The sequence below is a fragment of the Cynara cardunculus genome, assembly GCF_001531365.2.
Source record: "Cynara cardunculus var. scolymus isolate 2C chromosome LG 10, CcrdV1, whole genome shotgun sequence".
NCBI lineage: Eukaryota > Viridiplantae > Streptophyta > Magnoliopsida > Asterales > Asteraceae > Cynara > Cynara cardunculus.
In genome coordinates, this window is record NC_037537.1 from 7,943,742 (window position 1) to 7,971,399 (window position 27,658).

The 27,658-nt window shown below is 37.1% G+C and overlaps 1 protein-coding gene across 2 annotated transcripts; it reads right to left on the reverse strand.

Moving 5' to 3' along the window:
- Positions 1–373: 373 nt before the first annotated feature.
- On the reverse strand, positions 374–27,658 carry LOC112518849 (obg-like ATPase 1). 2 transcript variants are annotated; one of them, XM_025126614.1, is made up of 12 exons: positions 27,494–27,658; positions 20,141–20,308; positions 19,791–19,914; positions 19,403–19,494; positions 18,093–18,191; positions 15,996–16,091; positions 5,521–5,585; positions 4,156–4,272; positions 2,786–2,861; positions 2,399–2,491; positions 1,921–1,971; positions 374–590 (listed from the first exon to the last, which is right to left on the reverse strand). In XM_025126614.1, exons 1-12 carry the CDS (start codon positions 27,578–27,580, stop codon positions 492–494), a joined length of 1,167 nt encoding a protein of 388 aa, XP_024982382.1. In that variant the 5' UTR covers positions 27,581–27,658; the 3' UTR covers positions 374–491. The 2 variants fall into 2 exon arrangements, with proteins under 2 accessions (XP_024982382.1, XP_024982380.1); XM_025126612.1 differs by having other exon boundaries at positions 15,996–16,109.

The window sequence follows — 27,658 nt, forward strand, 5'->3', positions numbered from 1 at the left end:
GTTAAATATCATAAGAAGAAAAGGTTCATATGTGAATCATAAAAAACTCCATTTGAACGATGCATATGTAAACTCATATGAATAATCTGTAACGTTGATTCACATATGCATATTTTTTTGATTTTCTCATTGATTTCACATATGAACCTGTTTTTGGACTTTCCTTTCTACCTTCTCATGATATTTTGCTTTTCTTGTAAATATACGAATGTGTTTCTAATCCAACAAATATTTCGGACAGAACGTGTGTGCAAAAATCCATATCAATTTACAATTTGGTGTTAGTGTTCAATAAGCAGCATCACATAAAATGAATTTGGGGTGATTAGAGGATTCAAGGAAGATTCAAAAGGAAAAAGAAAAGGTGTTCTTTGCCATATTTAATCTATCAATGGGTAGCTCTACATCAAGTAGCCATAGATTCAAACAAAAACCAGAAAACAAGATTTTGCAAGTCAAAAACCAACAACTAACTGTTGCATACTCTACTGTTACTTCTTGCCACCAACAGACACATTGAATTTGAAAAAGATTATGTCTCCATCTTGTACCACGTAAGTTTTTCCCTCCTGTTTGTACTTCCCAGCAGCCTGTCCAAACAAAAAAGCCACGTACTTTCATTCATTTGGTATCATCAAAAATCGAGCAAATCAAGAACAGTGGAAAGTTCAAGAACGTTCACACCAAGAAAACCAAATGGTCATTGGCCAAGCAATATCCAGGTCATCAAAGATGAGGGTGTGTGTGTGTGTGAGAGAGAAAGAGAGAGAGAGAGAGAGAGAGAGTGTGTGTGTGTGTGTGTTTTATGAGTCAAGTTCAGGAAAACGGCAAAAAAATGAAAAACTATGGAACAACACCCTGGTAACCATTCATCTGGACAGTATGCACATATGCATACAAGTAGTCTGTAAGCAATTTGTCCGGTATGCACACGTGCATAAAAGCCAAAAACAGCTTCATATGCACATGTCCACAACGATTACCAAGGTATTCCTCAGTTTTTCAATTTTTTCGGGGGGTTTCCCCTCAACCTCACTTCAAAAAAACACAAGTCAAAAAGGACTACAAATGAGATTAGGCTTCCCTTGGAAGTTTAACCATAACAAGTGGGAATATCAATTTTGAATGGGGCATTTGGTACACAATTACAAATGCAAAAAGTTTTGATGATCTTTACATGGTCTAAGAAAATGTAGAAGGTACAAACATTATTGCACATAGTACAGCAATAGGTTAATGTGATACTGAGCATTTGAAATGTGAAAATGCACCATTTTAAGAGATCTTGCATTGTACAAGCATTGGTGAGCATAATACAATGATTGTACACTGCAGGATTGTGATCCTTTTGTTCGTTAAGAAAAAAATGGGCATATTGAAGAAAAAGCATGTTTATTATATTGCATAATTTGCAACTGAATGCACATTGAACAGAAACACTCACAACTATAGTTTTGAGATGACAGAAAGAGAGGTCCGAGAAAAGAACCAAGAATTATGGATCGAGAAGTTCCAAGTTTTGTTTAGAAAATAGAAGGCAAAAAGTTCCTTACTATCCTACTGTTTTTGGCTCTAGAATAGAAAAGCGCATGTAAGAAGCTTGTTTTGGTTAATGTAGGTTTTGCCTTCCATGCCCAAAGGCATTACCATCTCAAGATAGGCTTTTACACCTAAAGGGAGCCGTTTACCAACACAAATTGGGTATGCGCTAATCACTGACCGAGTAAGAGTCCCTCCCTTAGCTTACCAGGTCAGCATCATGGACCAGTAAGAGGGAATTGGTAAACAGCAGCATCTCTCTGATTGGGTAAGAGGCGGTCAGCAGCAGGTAAACAGCCCCTAAATGATGCCTTACTTAGCATCACTATGCAACCAACATGAAAAACTTCAACACTCAGCCAGATATAGGAAAAAGGATACCTTCACAGCAGCCTCACTTCCAAGATCCTTAAGATCGTCAAATTTCATTACCTGGAGAACACCATCATATCCAAGTGAGTTAATTCTCGTATGTTTTAAGTTGAGTGACATCAGAAAGATGAGAATAACAAGTTCATGCATTTGGAATGATAAAAGAAGTCCTTAACGAACAAGAAAAAGTTGTTGCTCTTGTTCCAAATTAGAAACCAAGTTATTGAACATTTTACTTCTTGCTTTAATCAAGAATCATGCAATTCAGCACAACATACTCAACAAAAACGAGTTCCTTATAGATAATGTGTTGATGATATGCAGTCATAGCAATGTGAAATTAGTGACACGTTAGCTGGATTAAACACATATCTGGATCTAATCCAGATGAACAGTTCCATGGCACATTTTGAACAAGTTCCACTTCTTTACTAGCTTCCATTTCTTTATAGGTCCCAACAGTTTAAAGTTTGAACAAAGTAAATACCTCCGCACAAATGAACCCTCTTTCAAAATCAGTATGAATTGCTCCAGCAGCTTGAGGAGCCTTGGTTTGCCTTCGAATTTGCCAGCATTTTACCTGCATCAAAACAAGGCCAAGCTAGCTAAAATTTAGATGCCTATTACAAGAACTGTAATTGGGTAATGACATGAAAACTAGCCAAACAAACAGGTGAAAAGTAGCTTAAAATCAGCCCTTAAATCTCGGTAGTTGTTGATAAACTTGCAAGCAAGAGGCCCTGCTAAAATCGTTTGAGCATTTTCAAAAACAGAGTGAACCCTATGAATACTGGCATGACAAACAAACCGTAAGTAAACAACTAGCATCAGCTCTATTAAGCTTACTTCAGGGCAAAGAATGAGAGGACATTACCTCATCAATGCCAGCAGTAAAGAAGTATATTAGACTAATAGCTGAGAATCCGGTCTTTATAATCTTTGGAAGAGCACTGCAGCACATAACCTAGGTCAGATTATCTGTTTTTCATCAAGTACCATATATTTAATACAAACTTTCACCATCATAGGTAATAGAAATTATAACTCTACATCTGTAGAAAATGCTTCGGGACATTAAGATGCTCCCTATACCATCTACACCAAATATAAATACTCATTTGTGAGCTTTGGAAATATTATTCATTAATTCCATAATATGTTATGCTTTACCGACTCTGCCTCTCCTGAACAGTGATTTTTTACCCTCATGGCAATAAGGAACTAGAAGATGCAGAAATCTCATTCCAGATTTAAAAATACATAAACTTGTATGTAACTATATAAAGGCAGGTAGATATCTACGAATAGAATAACTTTTGCTGGTACATATGAGAGAGTGTATCTTCACCACAAATAACATAAGCTTAAAATGTTGAAAGCAAAACAGAAGGCAATAAAGAGAATAAGGACTAAATGTCATGGTAAGACTCATTTGCAGACAAGAAAGTCATTTCTACAAGGATGAGGCTTCAAAATAAAGCAATCTGCCAAAGATCCCTTTTTATGTTTTGTTTCTATTGGATTCAGTCACTAGCGCCAACTATGTATGTGTTAATTTCTATTTGATCACTAATCCAATGTTTGCTAATGGTATATCACTGTGTAAATATGCTGCTCTATAGAATAAGAATACAACTGTATGAAACAATTCAAGTGAATAAGATGCCACCTTTTTTACAACCCAACAGGTCAGCAGGTAAGCAATTTCTGGTCCACTGGATTGCTTCTTGAGCAGTTTCTTTTCTTTTTTTGTTATGCAATAGCAGGGTGTAGTTTGGTGATTAGATGGTTTTTGTTTAAACATTGCCACTGTTTTGTCTTACTTTTTAGTATATGTTCTATTGACTGATCATTAATGGGGATGCTAAGGCAAAGGGTGATACTAGTAATCTTGTTAACTACGATAGAACCATTTACTATTCTAATCAAATTTCACTGGAAAAACATACAAAAAAAGTATCTCCATAATTTCATCCCTGACTACTCCTAAGTCCTACCTTGCTTTCCCCATTCAAAACTCTCTCTTCACCTTCATCATCTTCTCAAACTGACAAATGCGAATTTGGTATATCCATCTTACGCAATTTCAATAATTAATTATGCATTAATGTTGAGACAGGATAAATATATTGCAACAAGCCCACATATACCCAGCAAAAGACAAGCCTAATATTTATTTCTTAAATAACCAACAAAATGCATGATGGAATCTTCCCAGTTCCAAAAAGTTCATCATGAACTAACCTTTGTACCTTGTTGTCCTCGCAGTATTTTGCTGCTTCATCTTGAGGCATATCAGATAGATTTCTTTCCAAGGCACAGCTAAAAGGGATAATGGGCTCGCCCCCGTGCTCCTGCACCCTAGAAAGGTTCAAAAGTATATCAACTTCCAGATGAAGGATAAAGATAAGCCATCAGACTAACATTACAGCAACTGCATATGTATTGCAGTATTGCCTGTTTATCAATGCACGGCCCAATCATCAACAAACTTGGCAATTTCAACTGAAAAATAACCGTCTTAATTTGACATGGCATTCAATATGCCTATATCTACCCATGCATGGATGATGGATTTATTTCAAAAAACTAAAATTTGTTTAATGAGCACCTGCTTGACCACCTATCTCACGCCCAGTAACCCGAACTGAATCTATTCGTGTAAAAAAAGACAGTTAGCTTAATTAAAAGCATCTCCAACAGATTCTCCAAAATGAAGAAAATGGAGATTTTGGGATTTTGGGCATGTTTTTTTGCTCCAACAGGTTCTCCGAAACCTTTATCCAAAATGAAGAAAGTAGGAGAGAGAGAGTGAAATTTTCCTAATTTGGGGAACTCCCCAAAAATGATTACCATGAGAGAGGGGAAAAAATTAATATATTCCCATTTAGTAGGAAACTTCGAAACTGAAGCTTTAAAGAGAAATAATATTCTATAAGATTAATGGAATTTTTAATAATATAGTCAATGTTGTAATCTCCAAAATGGGGAATTTGTTGGAGTTGAATGTATTTTTTTAGAGATTTCGAAGTTCCATTCTCCATTTTGGAGAAATTTTGGAGAATATGTTGGAGATGATCTAACTTTCACAGCCTAAATAGGCCTCCAAAATGTGTTATCGTGGTGATTGATTGAAGGATACAGAATTACTAATGACTCACGAAAATCTCAGCTCAGATTTTGAATGCATGCATATTTGTGTGTGTGTATGTTTCTGGCATCTTGATTGGTTACATTCAATCTCATGTGTAGGAAGGATGTACTTCAGTTTCTTAATCCAGTTCTAGAGCATGCAAGGATGTAGTACATATCCTGAAACCTTAGGGGGTTCACCTGTATATATTTTTTCTCGATACCACCAATTCTCTTGGTTTTGTTTTAGCCTACCCCAACTATTCTGGGATAGAACACTTTATTATTGATGAAAATCCAACACTCTATTTTTAATTTGAAAACAGAAAATTTCAGTTTTAAAATAGCTTCGGTAATAAATTGCCACTTAGTAAATTTGAGTGTTAGTCAAAGCAATCCCGTAGTGGCTCGTATCAAAAATTTAAGTGTATATGCACCAAATAACAAAAATTATGTTATAGGTAAGTCAGAGCATACCAAGAATGAATCTTCGGCAGAAACTTGTTCTTTTTCCTCTGATAATCTCTCTCATTCATGTTAACCTGCACAATAAAGGAAAACCTATCTAGAACCAACAGACAGAGCTTAGCTGTTCCACGGATATTAAAATAAGAAACTTGAAGCAAAAAAAAACAGGGTAGACTGGGTTTGAGTGTCCGAAACCACTTTGATCACCAATTATTCATTGAATTAAGCATTTTGAAATTTAAGTAGACATTAAATGACTTCCCTAAACCTGATTTCATCAACTGACTTCTCCGCAGACTAGGTGACGTTCCTTTTTGAGCAATATTATAAATGGAACGAAACTACTTTTGAAAAGTAATAGTATCAAAATTATGACCATCAACCCCACAACAACCCACCCACCAATCATCGACCCGGCCACCACCCAAATCAAAATTAAATAGCTACCGAACCCAAAAATACAATGCCGCCACCACCCAACCAAATAGCAACAAAACCCAAATCATAGTATCAAAATCACCCATATTTTTTACATAAATAAAAATCTTTTGATTTATCCCACAAGATGAATAGTGCATGTCTATGTTTTATCCTACAGACGGACTGATAGGTACATAATTGATGAAGATGAAAATTGGCTGAATTTTATTAGAAATAAAGGATAGTGGCCCGATTCGAGAGGGGCACGGTCTCCGATTTACAAGAACAAGGAAATTAAAAGATAATTCTCAATGCCAATCATGAAAAACTAGCCACTAATTTATACTAATCAAATACTAGAATTACAGGTAGAAATTAAGGGCAAGATTCTACACCCTAATTTCCTGGATAATCATTAATTAAATTGATTGCCTAAAATCATCCAGTGATTTGACCGAGAGGATTCAGTCAGTTTCCAAAGACAGAATACAGTTGTCCTACTTTTGCAGCTGTGACTCGATCTTTCCTTCTTGAGTATACTTTCAATCTTTATCATTACTTCCCTCCCGGTAAAACGTCTTGTCCTCAAGACGGAATGTAGGAAATTGCTCAGCCATGAGATCATTGGTTTCCCATGTTGCCTCTTCTACCAGGCTGATTACACCATGAAAGCAACAATTCAAGGACAGGTTGGCCAGCTTCATAGACCCATCGATGAGTGATGACCAAGTTAGGTTGTAAATCAATTTCCCAGTCTTTGATGATGGGTAATGGGATATCTGGTACCGAAGAAAAAGAGCCATGGGCAGGTTTAAGCATCGAAATGTGAAATACCGAGTGGATTCTAGCTTCGGGTGGTAATTCCAGCTCATAAGCAACTGGACCCACTGCTTTGTTAACACGATATGGTCCAAAAAACCTTGGGAGACAGCTTCTCATAACGACGTTTAGCCAAAGTCTTTTGGCGATACGGTTGAATCTTCAAGAAGGCATAATCACCAACTTGAAACGTGAGTTCCCGTCGCTTCTGATTTGCTTGGCTTCTCATTCTCTCTTGGGCCTTTTGGAGGTTTTGGCGAAGAAGCTTTATCATATCATCCCGATCAACTAACTGTTGTTCCAGCTCTGCGTTTTTTGTTTCGCCTGCCGCATAGGGGAACAGCGAAGGGGGTTCTTGACCATACACAACAGAGAATGGAGTTGTGTCGGTGGCCGTGTGGTACCCCGTGTTATATGAAAATTCGGCCCAAGGTAAGTACGTACTCCATTTGGTTGGCTGTTCACTAGCAAAGCAACGTAAGTACGCTTCTAGGCAGCGATTCAGAACTTCGGTTTGGCCATCCGTTTGAGGGTGGTAACTTATGCTCAGCTTTAATTTTGTCCGACTTAATCGGAACAATTCTTGCCAAAAGTTGTTGAGGAAGACAACATCTCGATCAGACACAATGGATCGGGGAAAGCAATGCAACCTGACTATTTCCCTACAAAAACCGCTGCTACTCCTTTAGCCGTATAGGGATGGGATAAGCAAATGACATCCTGTTTCATCTTTGGCCAATAGTAACGAGAAGAGAGTTTTTTGTAGGTTTTTAAAAAGCCTCCATGACCACCGATTGGAGTGTCATGTGCTTCTTGTAACAGCTTAAGTTTGAGATTTTGTATCTCCGGAATCACCATCCGTCCATGATGAAACAAAAGTTGATCCACCAGCGAGAAATCATGGACGGAGGAAGGATCTGTTTGCAACTTCTTGATCGGATCGCTAGTAAATGAATCAGTTTGCAACCCTGCCTTGATATCAACTACCTCAACACAAAAGGGGATGATAAGTGTTAATAATTCTCCCGAGTGGGGTCGGCGAGACAGGGCATCTGCCCCCTTGTTCTCTTTCCCAGCCTTATGAACAATTGAAAAATCATAAGGCATGAGTTTTAGCAAAAGCCTTTGCTGCTCTGTAGTGGTGATGCGTTGTTCAAATAAGAATTTAAGGGTATAGTAATCAATGCAAATGAGAAAATGTCGGCCAAGCAAGTAATGGCTCCATTTTTGGACCGCGAGGACTAATGCCAACAGCTCCCTGTTGTAAGCCGACTTAAAGCGGTTAGATGGGGAGAATCCTTTACTGAAATAAGCCACAGGATGGTCCTCTTGTGATAGTATCGCCCCGACCCCATCTGATGATGCATCACACTCTATAACAAAAGGTTTAGAGAAATTATGGTAACCTCAAAACAGGTGTAGTCAGCAGCGCCTGTTTCAGGTCATTAAAGGCCTTAAGTGCTGCCTCTGACCAAAGAAACCCGTCCTTCTTGGTCAATGCAGTAAGTGATCGGGCTATAAGTCCATAATTTCGGACAAAACGCCTAGAATAACCGGTTAACCCAAGGAAACCTCTCACCTCTTTTACTGTTGATGGAATGGGCCATGACTTTACTGCTAAAATCTTTTCTTCCTCCACACTAACTCCTTCTGAGCTGATTACATGTCCCAGAAACACAACTTGTCCTTGCCCAAAACAACACTTCGATAATTTGGCAAAGAATCGGTAGTGTCATGCAGCAATTTCAAGGCCTGTTTTAGGTGAGACTTGTGCTGCTCCATACTTGAGTTGTAAATTAAAATGTCATCAAAGAACACAAGTACAAAACGTCATAAATAAGGACGAAATAAATCGTTCATAACAGCCTGAAACGTGGAAGGAGCGTTGGTTAAGCTGAAAGGCATAACCTTAAACTCGTAATGACCCGAATGGGTACGAAAAGCTGTCTTTTCAATATCCGAGGCTATCACTCGGATTTGGTAATAACCCGATTACAAATCGAGTTTTGAGAATACCATAGCTCCATACCATTCATCAAGTAACTCGTCAATGTTAGGTATTGGGTATTTATCATCTATAGTTATCTTGTTAAGAGCCCGATAATCGACGCACATTCGCCACGTATTGTCCTTCTTGACTAGTAAAACCGGACTTGAGAAAGGACATGTGCTCAGTTGTATAAAACCGGCTGCCATCAATTGTTCCACCTGTTTTTCTATCTCAGCTTTTTGGGAGTGAGGGTAACGGTAAGGGCGGATATTGGGTGGGGTTGAGTTTGGCAAGAGCGGGATTAAATGATCTTGTGATCTAGCTGGGGGTAAGTCTTGAGGTTCTTCAAAAACAGCCATGTATTGTGTAACAATAGGCTGAAGTGGGGTTGGTATGCATGGCGGAATTTCTGGATCAATGGCTAGGTGTTGAAAACTAGATGATTTTTGAGGCCCAGATGCAACACCTTGTAACTTGTATTGTTACCCATCGATTTTAAAGATCATGAACATTTCTTTCCGGTTAGCCTGGACCGTATTTAGTGTGGCTAACCATTGGATACCCAATACTAAATCAGCCCCACCAAGAGAAAAGGGGTGAAAGTCTTGAGTGATCTTAAGCTCATTGAGGAAGATTTTTGCAAATGTGGCTGCACCGAATTACATCCCCATTACCGATTTGGACACCAAACGGTGCCACTGGTTCAGAGGTCAGTTTGAGTTCGTTTACCAGAACATCTGAAATGAAATTATGTGTAGAGCCACCATCAATTAAAATTAGAACTTCGGTAGAATGAAGATTACCTCGGACCTTCATCTAGTAGGGTGTGGTTTCCCGAAGATAGCATGCAAACTGATTTCGGTCGTTTCTTCTTGGTCAGAATCGGGATTAGGGAGTTCTGTTACAGGTGATTCCCCCAAATCCTCCTCTGCCTCTAACACCTTGAGGGTACTGGTTTTACATCGATGACCTGGTCCGTATTTGTCGCCGCATCTGAAGCATTCTCCTTTCAAGAATTGGTTTTGTTTTTCTTTGTCGGAGATCCGGGGAATGTTTTTTGGTTGGGTTGATGTTGGAACTAGGGTGAAGAGTGTTGGTTTGGAATCTGATTGAGGATTTTTTGAACTTGAAGTCCAAGAAGTACTTTTTTCTGGCCGGTTAGAGAAGAGTTTAGATTCAGTCTCCAAAGCCAGGCTCATAGCACTATACACCATACATGGCTTGTGGATCCTTATATCGGATTTCAACTCATCTTTAAGACCATTCAAGAACACCCCTAAGAGACAATGATCAGGCCAATTTGAGACCCTAGAGGATCTCTTAGCGAACTCATGCCGGTATTCTTGAACTGAACCAGTTTGTTTGATGCTACACAAGAATTCATCTAGTTTTGGAACTCTGCCGGATCAAAAAAATTGTAAACGATTGGGTCAATTCCTCCCAAAAAGTGATGGGTTGGTCGTTAGAGAGCCAAGAGTAAAGGTCCAAGGCATCACCCTCTAGATGCATTGAGGCCACTTCAACCTTCACCTCATCAGTAATACCTGAAATATTTTTCAGCTTTCAGCAACCATCCGCGAGGATCTCCTCCACTAAAAGTCGGGAATTCGATTTTGTTATAGGGCCTATATGGTTGTCGGCCCCTCCAAGAACTTCCCCCTTCATCACTCTTGCTTCCTTGGGAACGACCTCATACCTTTAAAGCCGCAATCTCCTCCCTCTAAGCTGCTATATATGCTTTCAACGTATCAATTGACTCCAACTTTGCGGCTATGGCAGCTAATTGAATGGAAATTGCTTCGGGTTGGTTATTACCATCGTTTGAGTTATTTCGGGTTTGCACCATTTCGATTCCCGACAATGGAACCAAATGATAGGTACAAAATTGATGAAGATGAAAATTGGCTGAATTTTATTATAAATAAAGGACAGTGGCCCGATTTGAGAGGGGCACGGTCTCCGATTACAAGAACAAGGAAATTAAAAGATAATTCTCAATGTCAATCATGAAAAACTAGCCACTAATTTATACTAATCAAATACTAGAATTACGGGTAGAAATTAAGGGCAGGATTCTACACCCTAATTTCCTGGATAATCATTAATTAAATTGATTGCCTAAAATCATCCAGTAATTTGACCGAGAGGATTCAGCCAGTTTCCAAAGACAGAATACAGTTGTCCCACTTTTGCAGCTATGACTCGATCTTTCCTTCTTGAGTACACTTTCAATGGTGGATCTTTATCACGGACCCCTTGCCCCCCCCCCCAAAAAAAAAAAAAAAAATGGCCCTACATATTCTACATGTGGAAACCTCTTCCACAAAGGATTAGAAGGATATCACAAAAAAACTATTGTGTACCATAGGGGTGCAGTATATGAGGGATGCTTTGAGAACACGATCGAGTAAAAGAGGAGCTAAATGCCAAATTCTCTAAGTGTTAGTTCTGACACAAAGAAGTTTAGTTTCTCATACATGTGGTTAACGAGCACGGAATACAAGTGTATCCTATTAAGGTGAGTGTTGTAATGAAATTCTAGGATACGAAGTTTTCTAGGACTAGCAGGGTACAACCGAAGATCCATACAAGACTTCTCTTAAATAGCAGTGACAATAACGGCATTGCAAATAAATGGTAAAAAGTTTGAATAATGTAAGGAGCAAGAACAAGCTTTTCATACACTAAGAAAACAGTGTTCCCATTTTATTATCACCCGAGGGAACGAAAGAAACTATAGTATACAACAATTCCTCAAGGTTAGGTTTAGCATTTGTACTCATGCAACATGATAAGTAACAGATTATGCATCAATGCAATTAAAGGAAAATGAGAAGAGAAATCCGACGCACAACTTCAAGCTTGCTATGAGTGTTTTCGCATTCAAGATCCAACGACATTACCATGAGGGTACTCACTACATTATCTATAGCAGTCATAAAATTTGCAATACATGACATGACTCAAAAAAGATGGATGAAACTGCTTAAAGACTATAATTGTGAGATACGGTCTTATCTAGGCAAAGCAAATGTAGAAGCGGATGCTTTAGCGAAGCAGAAATGAGTCAAAGCATTGAGAATAGAAGTGGTACCAAAATTTCTGCTCAAGTAATAAAAAGAGGCTCAGACCAATTCACTTACCAAAAAACATATTAAGAAAGCATATGATTGAACACAAAAATTTCTTGGAGATTGATAACAAGAGATGTAGAAGGTTTCAACAAAGATGGTGGGTTCCATTCGTAGGCAGTCACCGTGAGGCCAAGATGAGTGAAACTCACAAGTCAAGCACTCCAATCACCCTAGCACAGAGAAGAAATATAGAGACTTGAAACTGTTATAATGGTGACACGGAATAAAAGACGTTAGAAACTTTGTAGATAAATGTATGGCTTGCCTTCAAGTAAAGACTGAACATCAAAAATCATTTGGAGGGTAATAGCCATTCACCATCCCAGTATGGAAATGAGATTACATCATAGTGGATGAAATTACCTCGAACCAAAAAAGATGATTCAATTCGGATAATCGTCAACATATTAACCAACTTTGCTCATATCAAGTTGATTAAAGAAATCACAATAGTAGAATGATTAGCAAAGCTGTATGTGGATGGGGTAATGTCAAGGCATGGGGAGCTATGATCAATATTGCCAAATTGAAATAGTAGATTTACATCTCGTTTTGTAGAAAAGTTTTCAGAAGAAAATGGGTCAAGACTCGATACGAGCACGGATACTTCCACAGACTGAAGGGCAGAATGAACGTACAATTAGAACGTTGGAGAACATGCTCAGAGCATTCGTAATTAATTTAGGTGGTAATTGGGAATTTCTAATGACCACTAACCCTAATAAAATTTTCGTACAATAATAGTTATCATGCAAGTTTGAAAGTTGCACCATATGAAGTTTATATGGAAGAAAGTGTTGAACCTCAACATGTTGGAAAAATATCGAAAACAAAGGAATGACAGGGGAGACAAGCCGACAAACTTTAGAAGGTAAAACAAATCCGTGAAAGGATACAAGCGGCTCAAGATCAAAAGAAAAGCTACGCAGATAAGAGATGAAAGCATATTGGTTTTTAAGTTGGTAATCAAGTTATGTTAAAAGTGGCTCCATGGAAAAGTTGATAGGTTTTGGGAAACGAGGTAAGTTAAGTACACAACCCTTTTCGAATAACTTAGAGTCAAAAAAGTAGCCTACCGATTAGAATTAACAGATGAACTACATAAGGAACATAGTACTTTCCATGTATCAAATCTAAGGTGTCAGGTAGATGAAAGGAATCCGAATAAATGAAAAGTTAGCATATGTAGAATTGCCAGAGAAGATCATTGATTGGACAAGTTGAAGGTTGCTTAACAAAGAGGTTCCAATGGTTAAACTAAAGGGGAAATATCACAAAGAACTAAACGCCACTCAGGAAATAGAGAAGAAGATGAGACTAAAGTTCCCCTCAGGCCCGACCATGGGCATGTGCACCCCGTGCAACCGCATAGGGCATCAAAGCCCAAAGGCGCATCAAATTTTTATATAGTATTAGTTTTGGGTTTTGGGGTTTAATAATTTGAGATGTGGGCTTTAATTATAAACAGAGGCCCAACTGACCACGCTTGTTAATAACAAACCCAAGGACTTGAATCGGTGACAATAGGATAGGCGCATCACAGTTCACAAGACGATTGGCTTTGGTAATCTGAAATTGACGATTTCTATTGTTTTTTGAGTGTTCGACTTTTTTGATTTTCAACGATAACGTTCCAGTTCCAGAGAAAGACGATTAACAGTAACGAGCCTAACAACTATCCATGGAACGATGGATCGATCTTGATGATCAGTCGATGCATTGCCAACTACCGGACTATATATACTCGAATACACGATTGTAACGGTTGCTGACTTGTTGTCCAATATTGTAATGGCGGAAGCTTGGGAAAAAAAAACCTAGTTTTAAGAAGATGAAATTAAAGCTTATTTGTCAATGGTTTGTAGTGATTTTGGTATCAAAATGTCAACACTTATCTTGCCTTTATCATAATATTAAAAGCCCTATGAAAAACTGGTTGGAAATCAACCAAAGGGAGGTAAGGTTTATTAGGGTTAAAAATGTAATTTGGTTTTCAAATCTGATAAGTTGTTTCTGATAAGTTAGAAGAGAGTAACTTATCAAAAACTCTTTATTATCGGTTTGGCACCCGTATAAGCATTCTCTCTTTTTCCCCACAGGCACCACATCGGAATAAGTCAATAAGCACTTTAAATAAGCAATCCCAAACACCCCCTAAATATTGAATTGCATAATGTTATTTGCACCTTCTATGTAAAATCAAGTCAATATTTACATTGAGAATATAAAATATAGATTCCGATAGTGATACGTGTAAAAAGAAATTTATAGGTAGAGACTATATTTATGGGTTGGGTTCCGGGAATCGTATAGCAATCGTATCTTTCGTTGATTCGTTTGCATTAAAAATAGGCATGAGGGCAGTTTTTAGCATCTTCGCATAGGGCATCAAAAACCTCAGGAACGGCACCGGTTCCCCCATCTCTTCTCATGACTCATGAGGGAGGATATCTGTAACACCCTAATTTAAGGGCTAAGAGATATATATATATATATATATATATATTTGTATATGCGTGTATGTAGAGAGAGAGAGGGAGATAAAGCCTTGTTAAATATTAAAATAATGATAAACAACGCCATCGATTTACTAATCGGTTGATATTAGGTCATAAATGAAACTGAAACCTAGTAATGCAAGATAAACTACGAGTAATATGGAAACCAGAAGATAACATAGTGATGTTATATGTGATTAGAATAATCTAAGAGAACCAAGAAGCATCCAGTTTGGATCCGAAAAGACTACTTGTATCAAGTATAAATTATGGACATATGTATGTCAAAATATAGAAAATAAGACAAACACAACGATGAATTTATTTTTACAATCGAGATTTTATTTTACAAGATATTAATTAAAAACAGAAGAATTATGTATATGTGATATTGAAGCATTAAAAAATATTGATAAGAAAACCTTGGTTAGTGGATGTTAAGGTGGCAGGGAACCATAAGTGGCCTCTCTCCTATTAATAGGAGAGCTTTCCCTGCTCCCTCATTATTCCTTTCACAACCCAGCAAAAACCAAACAGAAAATAAACAGAGTCGTACGGAGCAAGAAGGAAAAGCGGAAAAAAGGGAGAAGCTGTAGAATTTAGGTCTCCAAATAGCTGGCAACCATGTGACTACATGTTCTATTTTTGGTTGATTCAACCTGTGATACATACTAGATTCCTATGATTTTCCCTGGTTTATACTTGAATTTTAGAAACATGCCACATACATGTTAACTATGTATCTCACGCCATGTTTCACATGTGATAATAATTGTTTACCGATGATAATTACTACCGAAAAACTAGAACCAATGAGTTTTAATCTTGAAAGGATGATTCGAACGAGGGCCGGCAAAGTGCAAGTCATTGAGACAGTAAAACCATGGCAGGAGGTCATGGAAACAGTCCTGGGCCCTTGACGAAGGGATCCAAGGTGAAATCAGATTTTGAAATATGAATAATATGAGTAAGAACATGTGTTTTCTATTTGGAATGAGGCTTCAAATTTTTTTTTCTGTATGTATTGACAAGAGAATGTGTAATCACTAAGCAACTCAATTACTTAAAATTTTAAGTACGTATCGCAGACTAGAGTTCAGATGTTATGAAGGTAGAAACGGATAAGTCAGGGGAGCTGTTGAAGGATACAACGGATAGTCAAGTTTGTATCAGTTTGTCCTATATAATGTTGATATTAGAAATGAGTTATAATGTGTTCTTGAATGATAGTTTATACTTAGGCTTAGAGGGTGGTCCGTTTTACTGGGAAGGATCGAACCATTTTCTATCTACGATCCAATGGGATATGCTTTGTTTCAAATAATATTATGTTTTGGACTAAATTGCTTCGGCATTGGTTTCATATGTCTTCAATGTATGGTTGTTAAATCGAGGTCCATAACAGCTTCTGCATGTCTAGGTAAGGAGGCAGAACGTGGGGTATTACAGAGGGCTAGTGTATAGAGAATGACCTCTTCAACAAGCAATGTTCACATTAAGGCAACACTAAGATGCTCTATATAAAGTATAAACATAAATATGTCCTTAATCTACCAAATGAAGCAACAAGAGGCACAATTTCATGAGCATAATAAAAGACATTCCCATGATAAATTATCTTACCAAATAAACAACAGGTTTTGCAGTCAGCAATTGAAAAGTATTCAAGATCTCAATATCAGCAGCTTTCCAGTCCCCTAACCGGACATCTTTTCCCTCCTTGACAAAATTTTTGACCTACAGAAGTTGAAACAAGATTACTGTCCTACATAGATAGATGCATACAAAGTGAAGATGTTGCATTATTTTGGGACAATCCAGAATAAAGGTTGTGTTTTATATGGAATGGAAAAAATATTTCAAATCAAGTACCAATCAACCATTGCATTTATTTCTGAAATTTGGAACAAGATGAGTGTCAAAGCTTGTGATTTCTAGTACATTTTGGATTATATAATCAAATTAAAATACATAGTAATGAAGTTCTCTTGAATCCATCCCACCCAGTCTCATCTTACTTGAATACCATCTGAAGGAAACACTAATATTAAAAAACTAAATTAATACTTGAAAATTGCCACATATAATTGGTCTCGTCTAATCATCAGATACTTCCATTCAGTTTTTTTTTTTTTTTATAAGGAGGGGGGAGACCCCTCCAGATCAAGCAAAAAAAAAAACACTAAAACGCAAGATAAAAAGCACTCGGGTGGGGCCGAGTCCACAACCACCAGAAAAAGCCAAGGAGCCCCGAGAGAAAAGAAGGGAGAGAAAAAGAAACAATCCACAAGGGAAAGGCCCAGGCAGGCAAGACCTAGGCAAGCAACGGGGAAACAACAAAGGAAGGAATAGGGGCCTAAAACAAGCTCACCCTATACCAAACCAAAAGAAAAGCACAAATCAAATCAAGCAGCGACCAAACAGAGCACACACAACAAGGCAAATCACTGGACAACCGAGGAAGGGGTAGTATCCATCTGCTCAGACTCCTGAGATGTCTTTGGCTCATCCTGGGAGGGTGTGATATCACTGGTGAGAAATTTAGCAGTATCTCCATCAACCGACTCAACCTCAATCACATCACCCTCATCAAGGAGGTCATCCTGATCAAGGGGATCATCCTCGATCTCAGAAGGAACAGAAGAAACAGGGGGAAGGGGAGGGGAGGACTCAGGCTCAGAAGACTGAGATGAGTCAGCAAGAATAGAGAAACGATTGGAAGAAGGAGGGGCCTTGGGCTTTTTCTGGGGGGAAGTGGGGGGTTCGAAGGTTTAGATGAGGGTTGGTTAAGGATGGGGGGCCTAGGTGGGGAGGAAGGTCTAGAGGGGGAGGATAAACCCATTTGGGGGGGATCTAGCTGGGGGGCATGCTTTCGTTGCACAGGACAGTATTCCTTGCGGGGAGGGGCGTTCACATTGGACAATTTTGTGGCATTGACGTTCTTTCCATTCACCAATGGGGAAGGGGGGGGGTCCTTTTTGGCATTGTTGGATTTTTTGCGCTTGACAGTTTGAAAACCTTCATTGTCAGTAACTCGCACGCTTTCATCATGAACATTCTCAGTAGATTTATCTTTTAAGTCAGAAGCTTTAGAAACAACATGAGAGCACATAGAGTAGTGTGACCAAATTGCCACATCTTCAAAACAAAGTTTAGTTCGTTAGGGTCCCGGCATAACTAATACCAACATTAAATAAACAATAATCATTACTCATATTAGATTAAAATGTCAAATAATACAAACAAATAGCACATAAATTATTTACAGCACGACTCCATCGTACACACTCACATAATGTGCACACATGTATACATGTCTAAAAATAAGATTTAAGGTATTCTGCCAGTTAAATAGTGCTTTGAACATGTGTCTTGCCACATACGAGAGCATTATAGGTCCACGTGTTGGCTCAATATGTTGTGCACAAGATAGCTATTCCACAAGCACTTAAAGCTTGTGAGATACCTCAAACACTACCATCCCATATATCATGTCTACAAATAAACTAGAGCCATCCACATTAAAATGTAACATAAATACAGTATTCGTTTATGTATAATTATCCAAGACTAGAATCTGGATTAAATCCAAAGCTGGAACTCTGCATGTCAAAAAAGTCATCAATGAAATAATCATTGGTTAACCGGAGCATGCAGATGCAAATGAGCTCCAAGGTATACAAGGTTTTACTAATAAGAAGTGGTCATTTATGAAGATACCTTCAGGCATAATTCATGCTCCACTTTTAGCTGCTTATCATTGCTCCTCTTCATGCTCTTTTCGAGATCCTCAATTCTTCTTTCGATAAATTCCATATCCTTCACACATAGCAACATTTACCAACCTAATTACTCATCAAATAAACATTCAAGAAAAAATGTGTTTTAAAGTTTATAAAAGTTAAAGAACCCCAACATAGTTTAAATTTCCATATCAAAACAGAAAGAAAAGAAAGGTAGAAATGAATGACCAACGGTGATAAAGTATGCTCTATGCTTATACTGTTGTACAACAAATCGTATGATGATTTATAACTGACCTACAATGATGACAGTTATAGATGACAGTCTACATAGCACTTTTGCTACTTTCACCTCCTCTCAACTGCATAATTTGGGATACTCATCATCAAGTTTTCAATTCACTTCATCTTTATCCTTAAATTTAGTACTGCCAATTCCCTTCATGCATCCCTTGGTAGTACATGATTTACAAACAGGAGATACCTTTAGATTCCACAAGTTCACTCCATTTTTCACTTGATGGACAAATAAGCTTATTAACTTGTGGTAACTAGGATTACATTTTAGGTGTGCCTAAAGTCATTCACCATAAACTACATGTAAAACGAGATAAAGTACTGATGAAGACGCCAACCTTTTCAATGTCAGGCAATTAAATGCCATGGTAGATCCATTCATTTCATGTTGATGCCCTTGCTTAACCACGTTAGGAGTCTCATATACCATCAAGTTTAGTTATCGGGAAGATATCTAAAGCCATATAATAGTATCCTCAAGAGGGATCAACTACTGTATATATAAAGAAAGGGAAAGCAGAGAGGCAAAGATGATTCGCATCACTGATTCACTCACACAAAACTGACAAAGAAGAGGTCAGTCCAGTTACACAAAACATAATTCATTATGTAAACATAAATAAAATAGCATAGATCTTTCTCTTCAGCAAATATAATTGATTCATCATAATATGTATCTGTAGAAGATTTGGTTCAAGGAGAAGTTGAGCAAGCGTTACAGTTACAAATTAAATCAATTTTCTAACAGCTAGACATACTCCATCTTTGGAGTCTTATTAAAGGTTTCATTTTCCCATGTTCGGAGTCTTGTGCAGTAACATGTTTCAACATTACAGGCAGCTAACATGTCCTGTGGAATCAAAGAAGTATAGTAAATCTTGCCGTATCATATTCAACAGTTAAAAAATGCTTAAAGTAGAGGCTGGCAACCCAGATATCACAGAAAGACAAAAGGAAATAGCCTCAAGAAGAAGATAATCTTTAACACACCTTCAGCCGTAATTCTGCAGCTATAACTTTCATGTCTCTTACAGGATCCACAGAGTCATCAACGTGTATAATATCTGGGTCTTCAAATGCACCTGTTACAGTACAAAATGTACGACTAGTAAAGTCTTTACTTAGTACTCACACTATAATAGGACAAGCAAATAACCAAGGATAAAAGTATCAACATGACGAAGCATGTAGTATGTTAAGCTTTGGTTTGCTTTACCAACAAATAAAGAAATCAACCAAAGAAACAAGCAGGGGCTCTAAGATTTATAAACAACGAATTGCATGACTTGGTGTGTGTTTAACATTATTTCCAATGAACGAAAATCCAGATAACTAGAAAGATATAGCAAAAACATTCAAAAGAAGACAGCTATCTTACGTAAAACATGAAATATGCCATCAACTGCACGAATGTGAGATAGGAAATTGTTTCCAAGCCCTTGACCTTCATGTGCTCCTTTAACTAGCCCAGCTATATCATGTATCTCTAAGAACGCTGAGACCTGCCCAGCCAAATAAGAGCAATGTGCATATCATCTGACCCCACCACTGTAGATTAGGATAAGCTAGCAATGAACCACTGTAGAAGTTAAAAGTCATCAAGAATCAACTCTTTCCGCATTCATTTGAGCAAAGTTGGCAACTATGAGTGATTACAGGTTTCAAATTTGATATGAACAACACATAGCATGATACTTTAAGTAAAACATATGATATTGGATCCCAAACCTCACTCCTTGGCTTGAAATGTTGACATAGCCATTCAAATCGCTCATCTGGAATATGAACACGTGCCTCGTTAGGTTCAATGGTACAAAATGGGAAGTTCTCAGCTGGTATAGACAGCTTTGTGAGTGTGTTGAAGAGTGTAGATTTTCCCACATTTGGCAAACCCACCTGAAATTAGAAGGAAATTAGATATGGGTCTATTCTTCATCACAGGATAATTAGGTACAAGAAGACAATAAGCTACAAGTCTGAATCCAAAAACATGTTAAGAAGACTTCATACCATATAGTGATTTCTTGGGATTTAAAGGCAATTTAACTATTTAAAAAAAAAACTTTAGGATCAAAGATGCACATAACTTATAGCAAACCGGAGGAAATGATATCCCTTCCTTTATCCTGTTTGGCATGTATATCTCTGCAATATCTCTGCGCTAATCCCTCCGTAATTGAAGGGATTATGTCTTATTTATAACCCCTGGTTAATGAAAAATCAATTTCCTTTTGATTTCCATGTGGTATCAGAGCCACGGCAAATGATCCCAAGAACCCTAACCTGATACAACAGCCGACCCTGAACCCAGAACCACATCATGACCAAAAATATAGATGAAAGCAACATTGAAACACTGGTAGGGAACTTCTACATACCACAGGTGGATCCAAACTCACCCTATAACATCCATGCATCGAATTATCCTAGACAGATGCATGTGAACGACATGTTATGCATCAGACTATCCTCGACAGATACATACGAACTACACGCTGAATGACTACTACATGAATTGGTTGCAGAAGATGAAAAACTTCCTCTATGTGAAAAACAAAGTCGCTTTTCATAGACGGAACCATAAAGATGTCAGAAGAGGAGTAGCAAAATCTAATCCCATGAAAACTATGTGATGCCATAATTAAAGGGTGGCTTGCTACAGTTATGGAAAAGAATATTAGGAACATTTTGAAATACACCAACACCACCGAACAAATTTGAAGAGACCTTGAAAAGTGATTTGCAAAGAAAGTGTTCCACATGCGTAAGAACTTAAATGTGTGATTACTTTGATTCAGCAAGAGAAAGATTATGTTTCAGCCTACTATATGAAGGTGCAAGGTTTGTGGCACGAGATTTAGTCCGTCTCACCCATACCAAAAATGCATCTACCGCAATCGTATGTGCGGAGTTGGAAAGTGTAATTTCAGAGAAATTATGTTGTTATTCTCATTGAAAAGCAAAAGGGGTATTTATACAGCTTAGAGACCTGACTAGAATCCCATAATTCAAGGGATTTGATAACATACAAGGAAACTAACCAAACTATACAAATATCTACCAAATCTATTACAAAAGAAAAAATAATCCCAAGAAATCAAGGATTATTTCACTGTATCAATTCCACACTCCTCCTCAAGTTGGTGCATATATATCATACATGCCCAACTTGTCTATAAGACGATCGAATGCCAGTCTAAATAGTCCTTTGGTTAAGATATCTGTTGTTTGCTCTTTGGAAGGGATGAATGCAACGCATATAGTCCCATTGTCCAACTTTTCCATTGTGAAATGTTGGTCCACTTCAATGTGTTTTGTCTTGTCATGTTGAACTTGATTTTGTGACATGCTAATGGCTGCTTTATTATCACAAAACAACTTCATAGGTAGCTCAACATTTAAACGTAAGTCAGCAAAGACCCTTTTGATCCAGATTATTTCACATATGCCATCTACCATTGATCAGAATTCAGCTGCTGCACTGCTTCTGGATACAACACTTTGTTTCTTGCTTCTCCATGTGACAAGATTTCCCCATACATAAGTACAATATCCCGATGTAGATCTTTTGCTGATGTTTGGGTCTGCCCAGCTTGCATCAGTGAAGGCTCCAATGGTTCGGTTGTCTCCTTTTTTAGAGAGTAGTTCTTTGCTTGGACAACTCTTTAAATATCTAAGAATTCTGTGGACAGCTTCTTCATGTTCTTCATAAGGACAATGCATAAATTGGCTCACCATGCTAACTGCAAAAGCAATGTCAGGCCATGTATGTGATAAGTAAATCAACCTTCCAACCAACCGTTGGTATTGATGAATATCAACCTGCTTCCCATTAGTAATGACATACAACCTTTTGTTAGGGTCAATTGGAGTATCTATCCGTCAGCATGCACTCATTCCAGTATCTTGTAAAAGATTCGGAACATATCTCCTATGTGACAATACAATGCCCTTACTTGACTTTGCAACTTCCATACCCAGAAAGTATTTCATTTTTCTAAGGTCCTTTACTTCAAACTCTTTAGCAAGTTGATCCTTCATTCTTTCCATCTCCTCATGATCATTACGTGTGACAAGTATGTCATCCACATAAACTATTAAGGTTGTAATTTTACCTTTTGAGGAAAATCGAGTGAATAGAGTATGATTAGATTGAGCCTATGTCTGTATCCGTGAATTTTGACTACTTGAGTGAAACATGAAAACCATGCCATTGGGGATTGCTTGAGCCATACAAAGCTTTCTCTAATTTGCACACTTTTATGCCAAAGTTACTTTCAAACCCAGGTGGTGGCAACATATAAACTTCTTCTAGTTGCCATTCAAGAAGGCATTTTTCACATCAAATTGCCTAATTGGCCAATCAAGATTTGCTACTACTGAAAGTAGACTGCTTACGGTATTTAACTTTGCAACCGGAGCAAATGTTTCTGAATAATCAATGTCATAAGTTTGTGTGAAACATTTGGCTACTAACCTTGCTTTATATCTTTCAAGGGCTCCATCAGCATTAAATTTTGGAGTAACTACCCACTTACAACCAACTGTGGGAGTACCTTTCGGAAGATCTTCAACATGCCACGTCTGATTCTTCTCAAGAGCACTTAATTCCTCTAGAACAGCCTTTTTCCACTCTGGACTTTTAAGGGCTTCCTGTATAGTGTTAGGAATTTGAACTTTGGACACATTTGAAGTGAAAGCAGAGTATTTTGGTGAGATTTTTGAGCAAGACATGTAATTGGACATATATGATAATTAACACATGCACGTTTTCTTTTCTCAAGGCTATTGGAACATTCAGGTCGCATGACTTACCAAGAGATGGTTCCTTCCTCGGTTCGGAATCCAAAGCTGAGATTGTATTGAACTCTTTGTTTGGAGGGAATCTTTGCTCATACACTTTTTCGAACTGTTTTTTTTTCTTTTTCACTACAATCCCCTTGAGTAACTTGTTGAGGTTCAAATGGTACTTCAGTTTCTTCAGGAGGAATATTATGTTCATCTTCTCGATCTAGTGGTGGTTCTATTGGAACATCTACATTTTCCTCATGTTCAAAGATTGGGCAATCTTTGGGATTTGAGTCAAATGCAAATGGCTCAAATGTAGTTGGAAATACTAGATCCGAAAAATTTAAGTCTTCTTTTTCATTCTCCCCCTGAGGATGAGATTTAAAGAAAGGAATATTTTCAAAAAAACTTAACATCCATGGTAACAAACATTTTTACCGTGTTCGGATGAAAACATTTAAATCCCTTCTTATGTGTTGCAATTCCTACAACAACACATTTGAGGGCTTTGTGGTCTAATTTGCCAAGGTTGATATTGGTGTTCTTAATAAACACGGTACAACCAAAAACTTTTAAAGGTGAAACAAAATAATCGTGACTTTGGAAAAGAACTTTCTAAAACAGATATGGGTGTTTGAAACTTTAAAGTTTTAGACGGCATTCGATTCATTAAATATGTAGCATGCAGAAGAGCATCTCCCCATAAATATTTTGGTATTTCAGTTGAAAATAGTAAAGCCCGAGTGATTTCAAGCATATACCTCGATTTCCATTTCCCAATAGCTCAATTAAGTCAAATGCATGCTTTGACTTCATACATTGTGAGTTGTGACATGTGAGGTGGTTATCGCACCCCTTCTATTTCTGGAGTCGGATATTATTTAACCATTGTGGAAAATTTTAGTAGATTCGTTTGGGTTTATCTAATTAAGATACAAGTCAGGATGCAATTTGGAAAGAACATTAAGAAAATAAGGAATGAGAATGGTGGTGAGTTCACGTTGAATAATATGATGAATGCAAAACTATTTTAGAAACGTCTTGCCCTCATACTCCCCAACAAAATAGAGTCATTGAGATTAAGCAAAGACACATTCTTGAGGTGGATAGAGCATTTAGCTTCCAAGCAAATTTACAGGTTGTTTTTTTGGCAAAATTAACACCTTATGAAATTTTGTTTAATAGGAAACCCATACACGATCACATGCGTGTTTTTGGTTACCTTGTATATGCATGAGATAATAATACATGAGGAGATAAATTTGAAGCAAGGAAGTGCACCTAGGAGAAAGCTCATAGGAGGAGTCTGATGAGATAACGGCAATGACAGAAATGGAGCAGTGGTAGCATATGATACAACGAGGACTTTGAAGTAATTAATCACTTAATCTTCTGCCCTTGATTAATTTAGAGAGCATACATGATATATATACATACAACTATACAGTTTGATTAGGAAATTAACTCACATAAATAGTTAATGTATACTAAAGTAATTTGGTTTCCTAGGTTCTAAAGATCAAGAAACTAATTCCTATCTTTGTGGGAATATTCAACAAACTAACATTTCAAACAAAAATATTTTGGATCTATGAGTATGATATTAGATTTCTAGCAAAAGGAAGAAGCAAATATAACTCCTAAACATCATGAACTGTATCCCTAGGTGGTCAGATTTTTGTATCCCCATTCCCTTTAGCCGATTCAAGAAAACAAATATTGGTTGAAGACCTTAAGAGACCATCGAATTTTATATGCCGAAGAGGTTAAACATGAAACAAATATGAAGGGGTAAAGTTGTTAAAGGCTCAAGGCACAAAGGGGTCCAAGGGCCTAAGTACGAGACGCATGACCTTAGGAATGCAAGGCGCTGGCATGGGCCTCAAGAATGCGAGAGACATCTTATCGGCATATATATACACACACACACACATACACAATTACACACAACTCAAATATACAACAAGTACAAGCCAACACTGTAGCAACGAGTAGTACTTTGATAGAGAAGGGAGAAGGGAGAAGGGTTTTAAGCGTGAGCTGTGAGAGAGAAGTTTTAAGGTCCAGGTATTTATAGAGATAGAAGCTTGAAGTTCTAAGGACTGGGTATTAGTTGCTAGGGTTTGACAATGCCATCTATTTAGTAACTCTTTTTAAGATGTCTAGAAGATCAGAAGGTGAGAAAATCTTTATATATATAAAAGGAAAATCTTGGGGTATTGAGGTGGCACCATGAGAATTAAGTATTCTTAAATGGTGAATAATGGTTGAGTTTTAGTTGTCCCACATTGGTGAGAGGTTGAAATATTTGAACAAAGTGGTGCGTATAAAAAAGGTGGATTGGATGTCTTTATGTCAATTCATGGGGTTTGACTCATAAATTGTCTTATTTTGGACGACTCTCTTTGAAATCTATAACCACGGTTGGAATCAAAACCAACCAAATGGTAAAAAAATATAGTGCAAAATTGAGTGAACCAAAGATGATGACTTGACAACCTCGGGTTTGAGTATTCCTCAAATTTTGAAATAAGGTTGACTTTCATCATCTCATATTGGTTGGAAAGATGATAGTTTGGAAGAAGATGATGTATATATATAAAAGAGTGATGGATGATTTAAAATCTATAACTCATGGTTGAGATCAAAACCAACCAAATGGTAAAATTTTATTGCAAAATGCAGTTAAAATATCATGCAAAACACGAAGTTGAAAACAAATTAAAACATGGTTAAAATATCAAGCAAACACAAAAATGAAACAAATTATTCATTTAAGAATATATCAATCGTCTTGAAATAAGGTTGAGTTTCATCATCCCCCATTGGAGGAGAGATGATGGTTTGGAAGAATATGAAGGATATATAAATGAGTGATGAATGCTTTGAAATCTATAAGCATGGTTGGAATCAAAACCAATCATGGTAAAATTATAGTGCAAAACATGCACTTAAAATATCATGCAGAACACAGTTAGAAACAAATTTAAATATAAAACTAAAAAACTATAACATTGATGTTGCACCCAAATAATTGAGTAATCTTCATTTCTTAATTTGTGGTTGAGTTTTGTTCATCTCACCTTGTCGGAGAGATGAAAGATTGACGATGAATGATATGTATATGAAAAGAGGTTGAGATGCCTTTGTGGCAACTCATGTGGTTGACTCCCTTTAACTGATACTCTAACTCATGTTGTTGGTTAATTTGACTAACCCTTTGAAGCCATGTAGTTGGTTCATTTTGGCCAACCCTCTTACAGAGTTAGTCTATATAAAAAATTAATTAAATCAAATATATATATATATACACCATTAAAATATCAATAATATATCTCAATATCAAATATCATCAATATAATAGAACTAAGGGTGATTATGTGGTATTATGAGATTTGAGTATTCATAATCATTCTATTGGTATTGAATTTGGTTATCCAAAATGGTGAGACTATGATAAATTGGAATGACGCGAGTACATGGGTTTGGTTTTTTGACCTACACTCTAAACGAAATATATTAATTATTCTACTTTACATTTCATTATAAGTAAATTAGCGAATCACGTTTCATCTTAATTTTACATGATTTTTAAAAGAAACAAAATTTGTCACTGCACAACGTACGGTGCCAAACACCAGTTTATTTAATATTAGAGTTTGGCTAGGCGTTTAGTAACCCTTTATGTGGAGCAGTACCTTAGTGAGCCTCGACTTCAAAAAAGCCTAAGACCTCGAGCCTTATGTGCAACAGCACTTTTAACAACTATGATAAAGGGGCATGTTCAAATGATAAATTTACCTTAAACCAACTATTGTGTTTTATTCATGAGGAGAACTATTCATAATATTCATGATGAAAAGTTTCTGGTGCTCATAATCAAAATCTATGATACACAAAGGAATAAAATTGATTAATATTTAGGGTTATTAATTATGAATAATACATTACATAGTTGGTTCCAAAATTCTCAAAGTATTTCCCAAGAAAAAAAAGATAAAAACATAGAAAATCATAACTACTAAATAAGAACCTGAAGGAAAAGGCCATGCAACATACCCCAAGTAATGAAAAACAGAATAATTATACATTCCTGGTCTAAAAAGAACAACAATCGGGTAAACATGAATTTCATGATTTCCTACGGTACTCCCCGCCTTTAATATTTCACACTCTAATAAAAACCAAACAAATAATACCTTAATTAGAATAAACTAGAATCCCATCTGCATAAATATAATAAGCGAATACATTATCATCATCATATGACAATAAAAGTTATAAGAAACTAACGATTCCGATCTTCAGATGAGACGAGAAACGGCCAAGGATCAGCCTTTCCACCGGTGCCTCCTTTAATTTAGTCACCTTCGGAGGCATATCTCCTTATACGAACAGAGATGATCGAGAACAGTGGTTTCGTTAGTTAGGGTTTATACAAAGAATGATCGTAGGAGA

What these genes read in the sequence shown, in the direction of transcription:
- LOC112518849 (XM_025126612.1), bottom strand. Translation starts at nt 27,580, where the DNA reads ATGCCTCCGAAGGTGACTAAATTAAAGGAGGCACCGGTGGAAAGGCTG. An exon ending in CTCATCTGAAGATCGGAATC is followed by an intron (nt 20,309 to 27,493) that starts GTTAGTTTCTTA and finishes TTCTAATTTCAG; the next exon opens with GTGGGTTTGCCAAATGTGGG. An exon ending in CTGCCGAAGATTCATTCTTG is followed by an intron (nt 4,273 to 5,520) that starts GTATGCTCTGAC and finishes GAACCTTTCTAG; the next exon opens with GGTGCAGGAGCACGGGGGCG.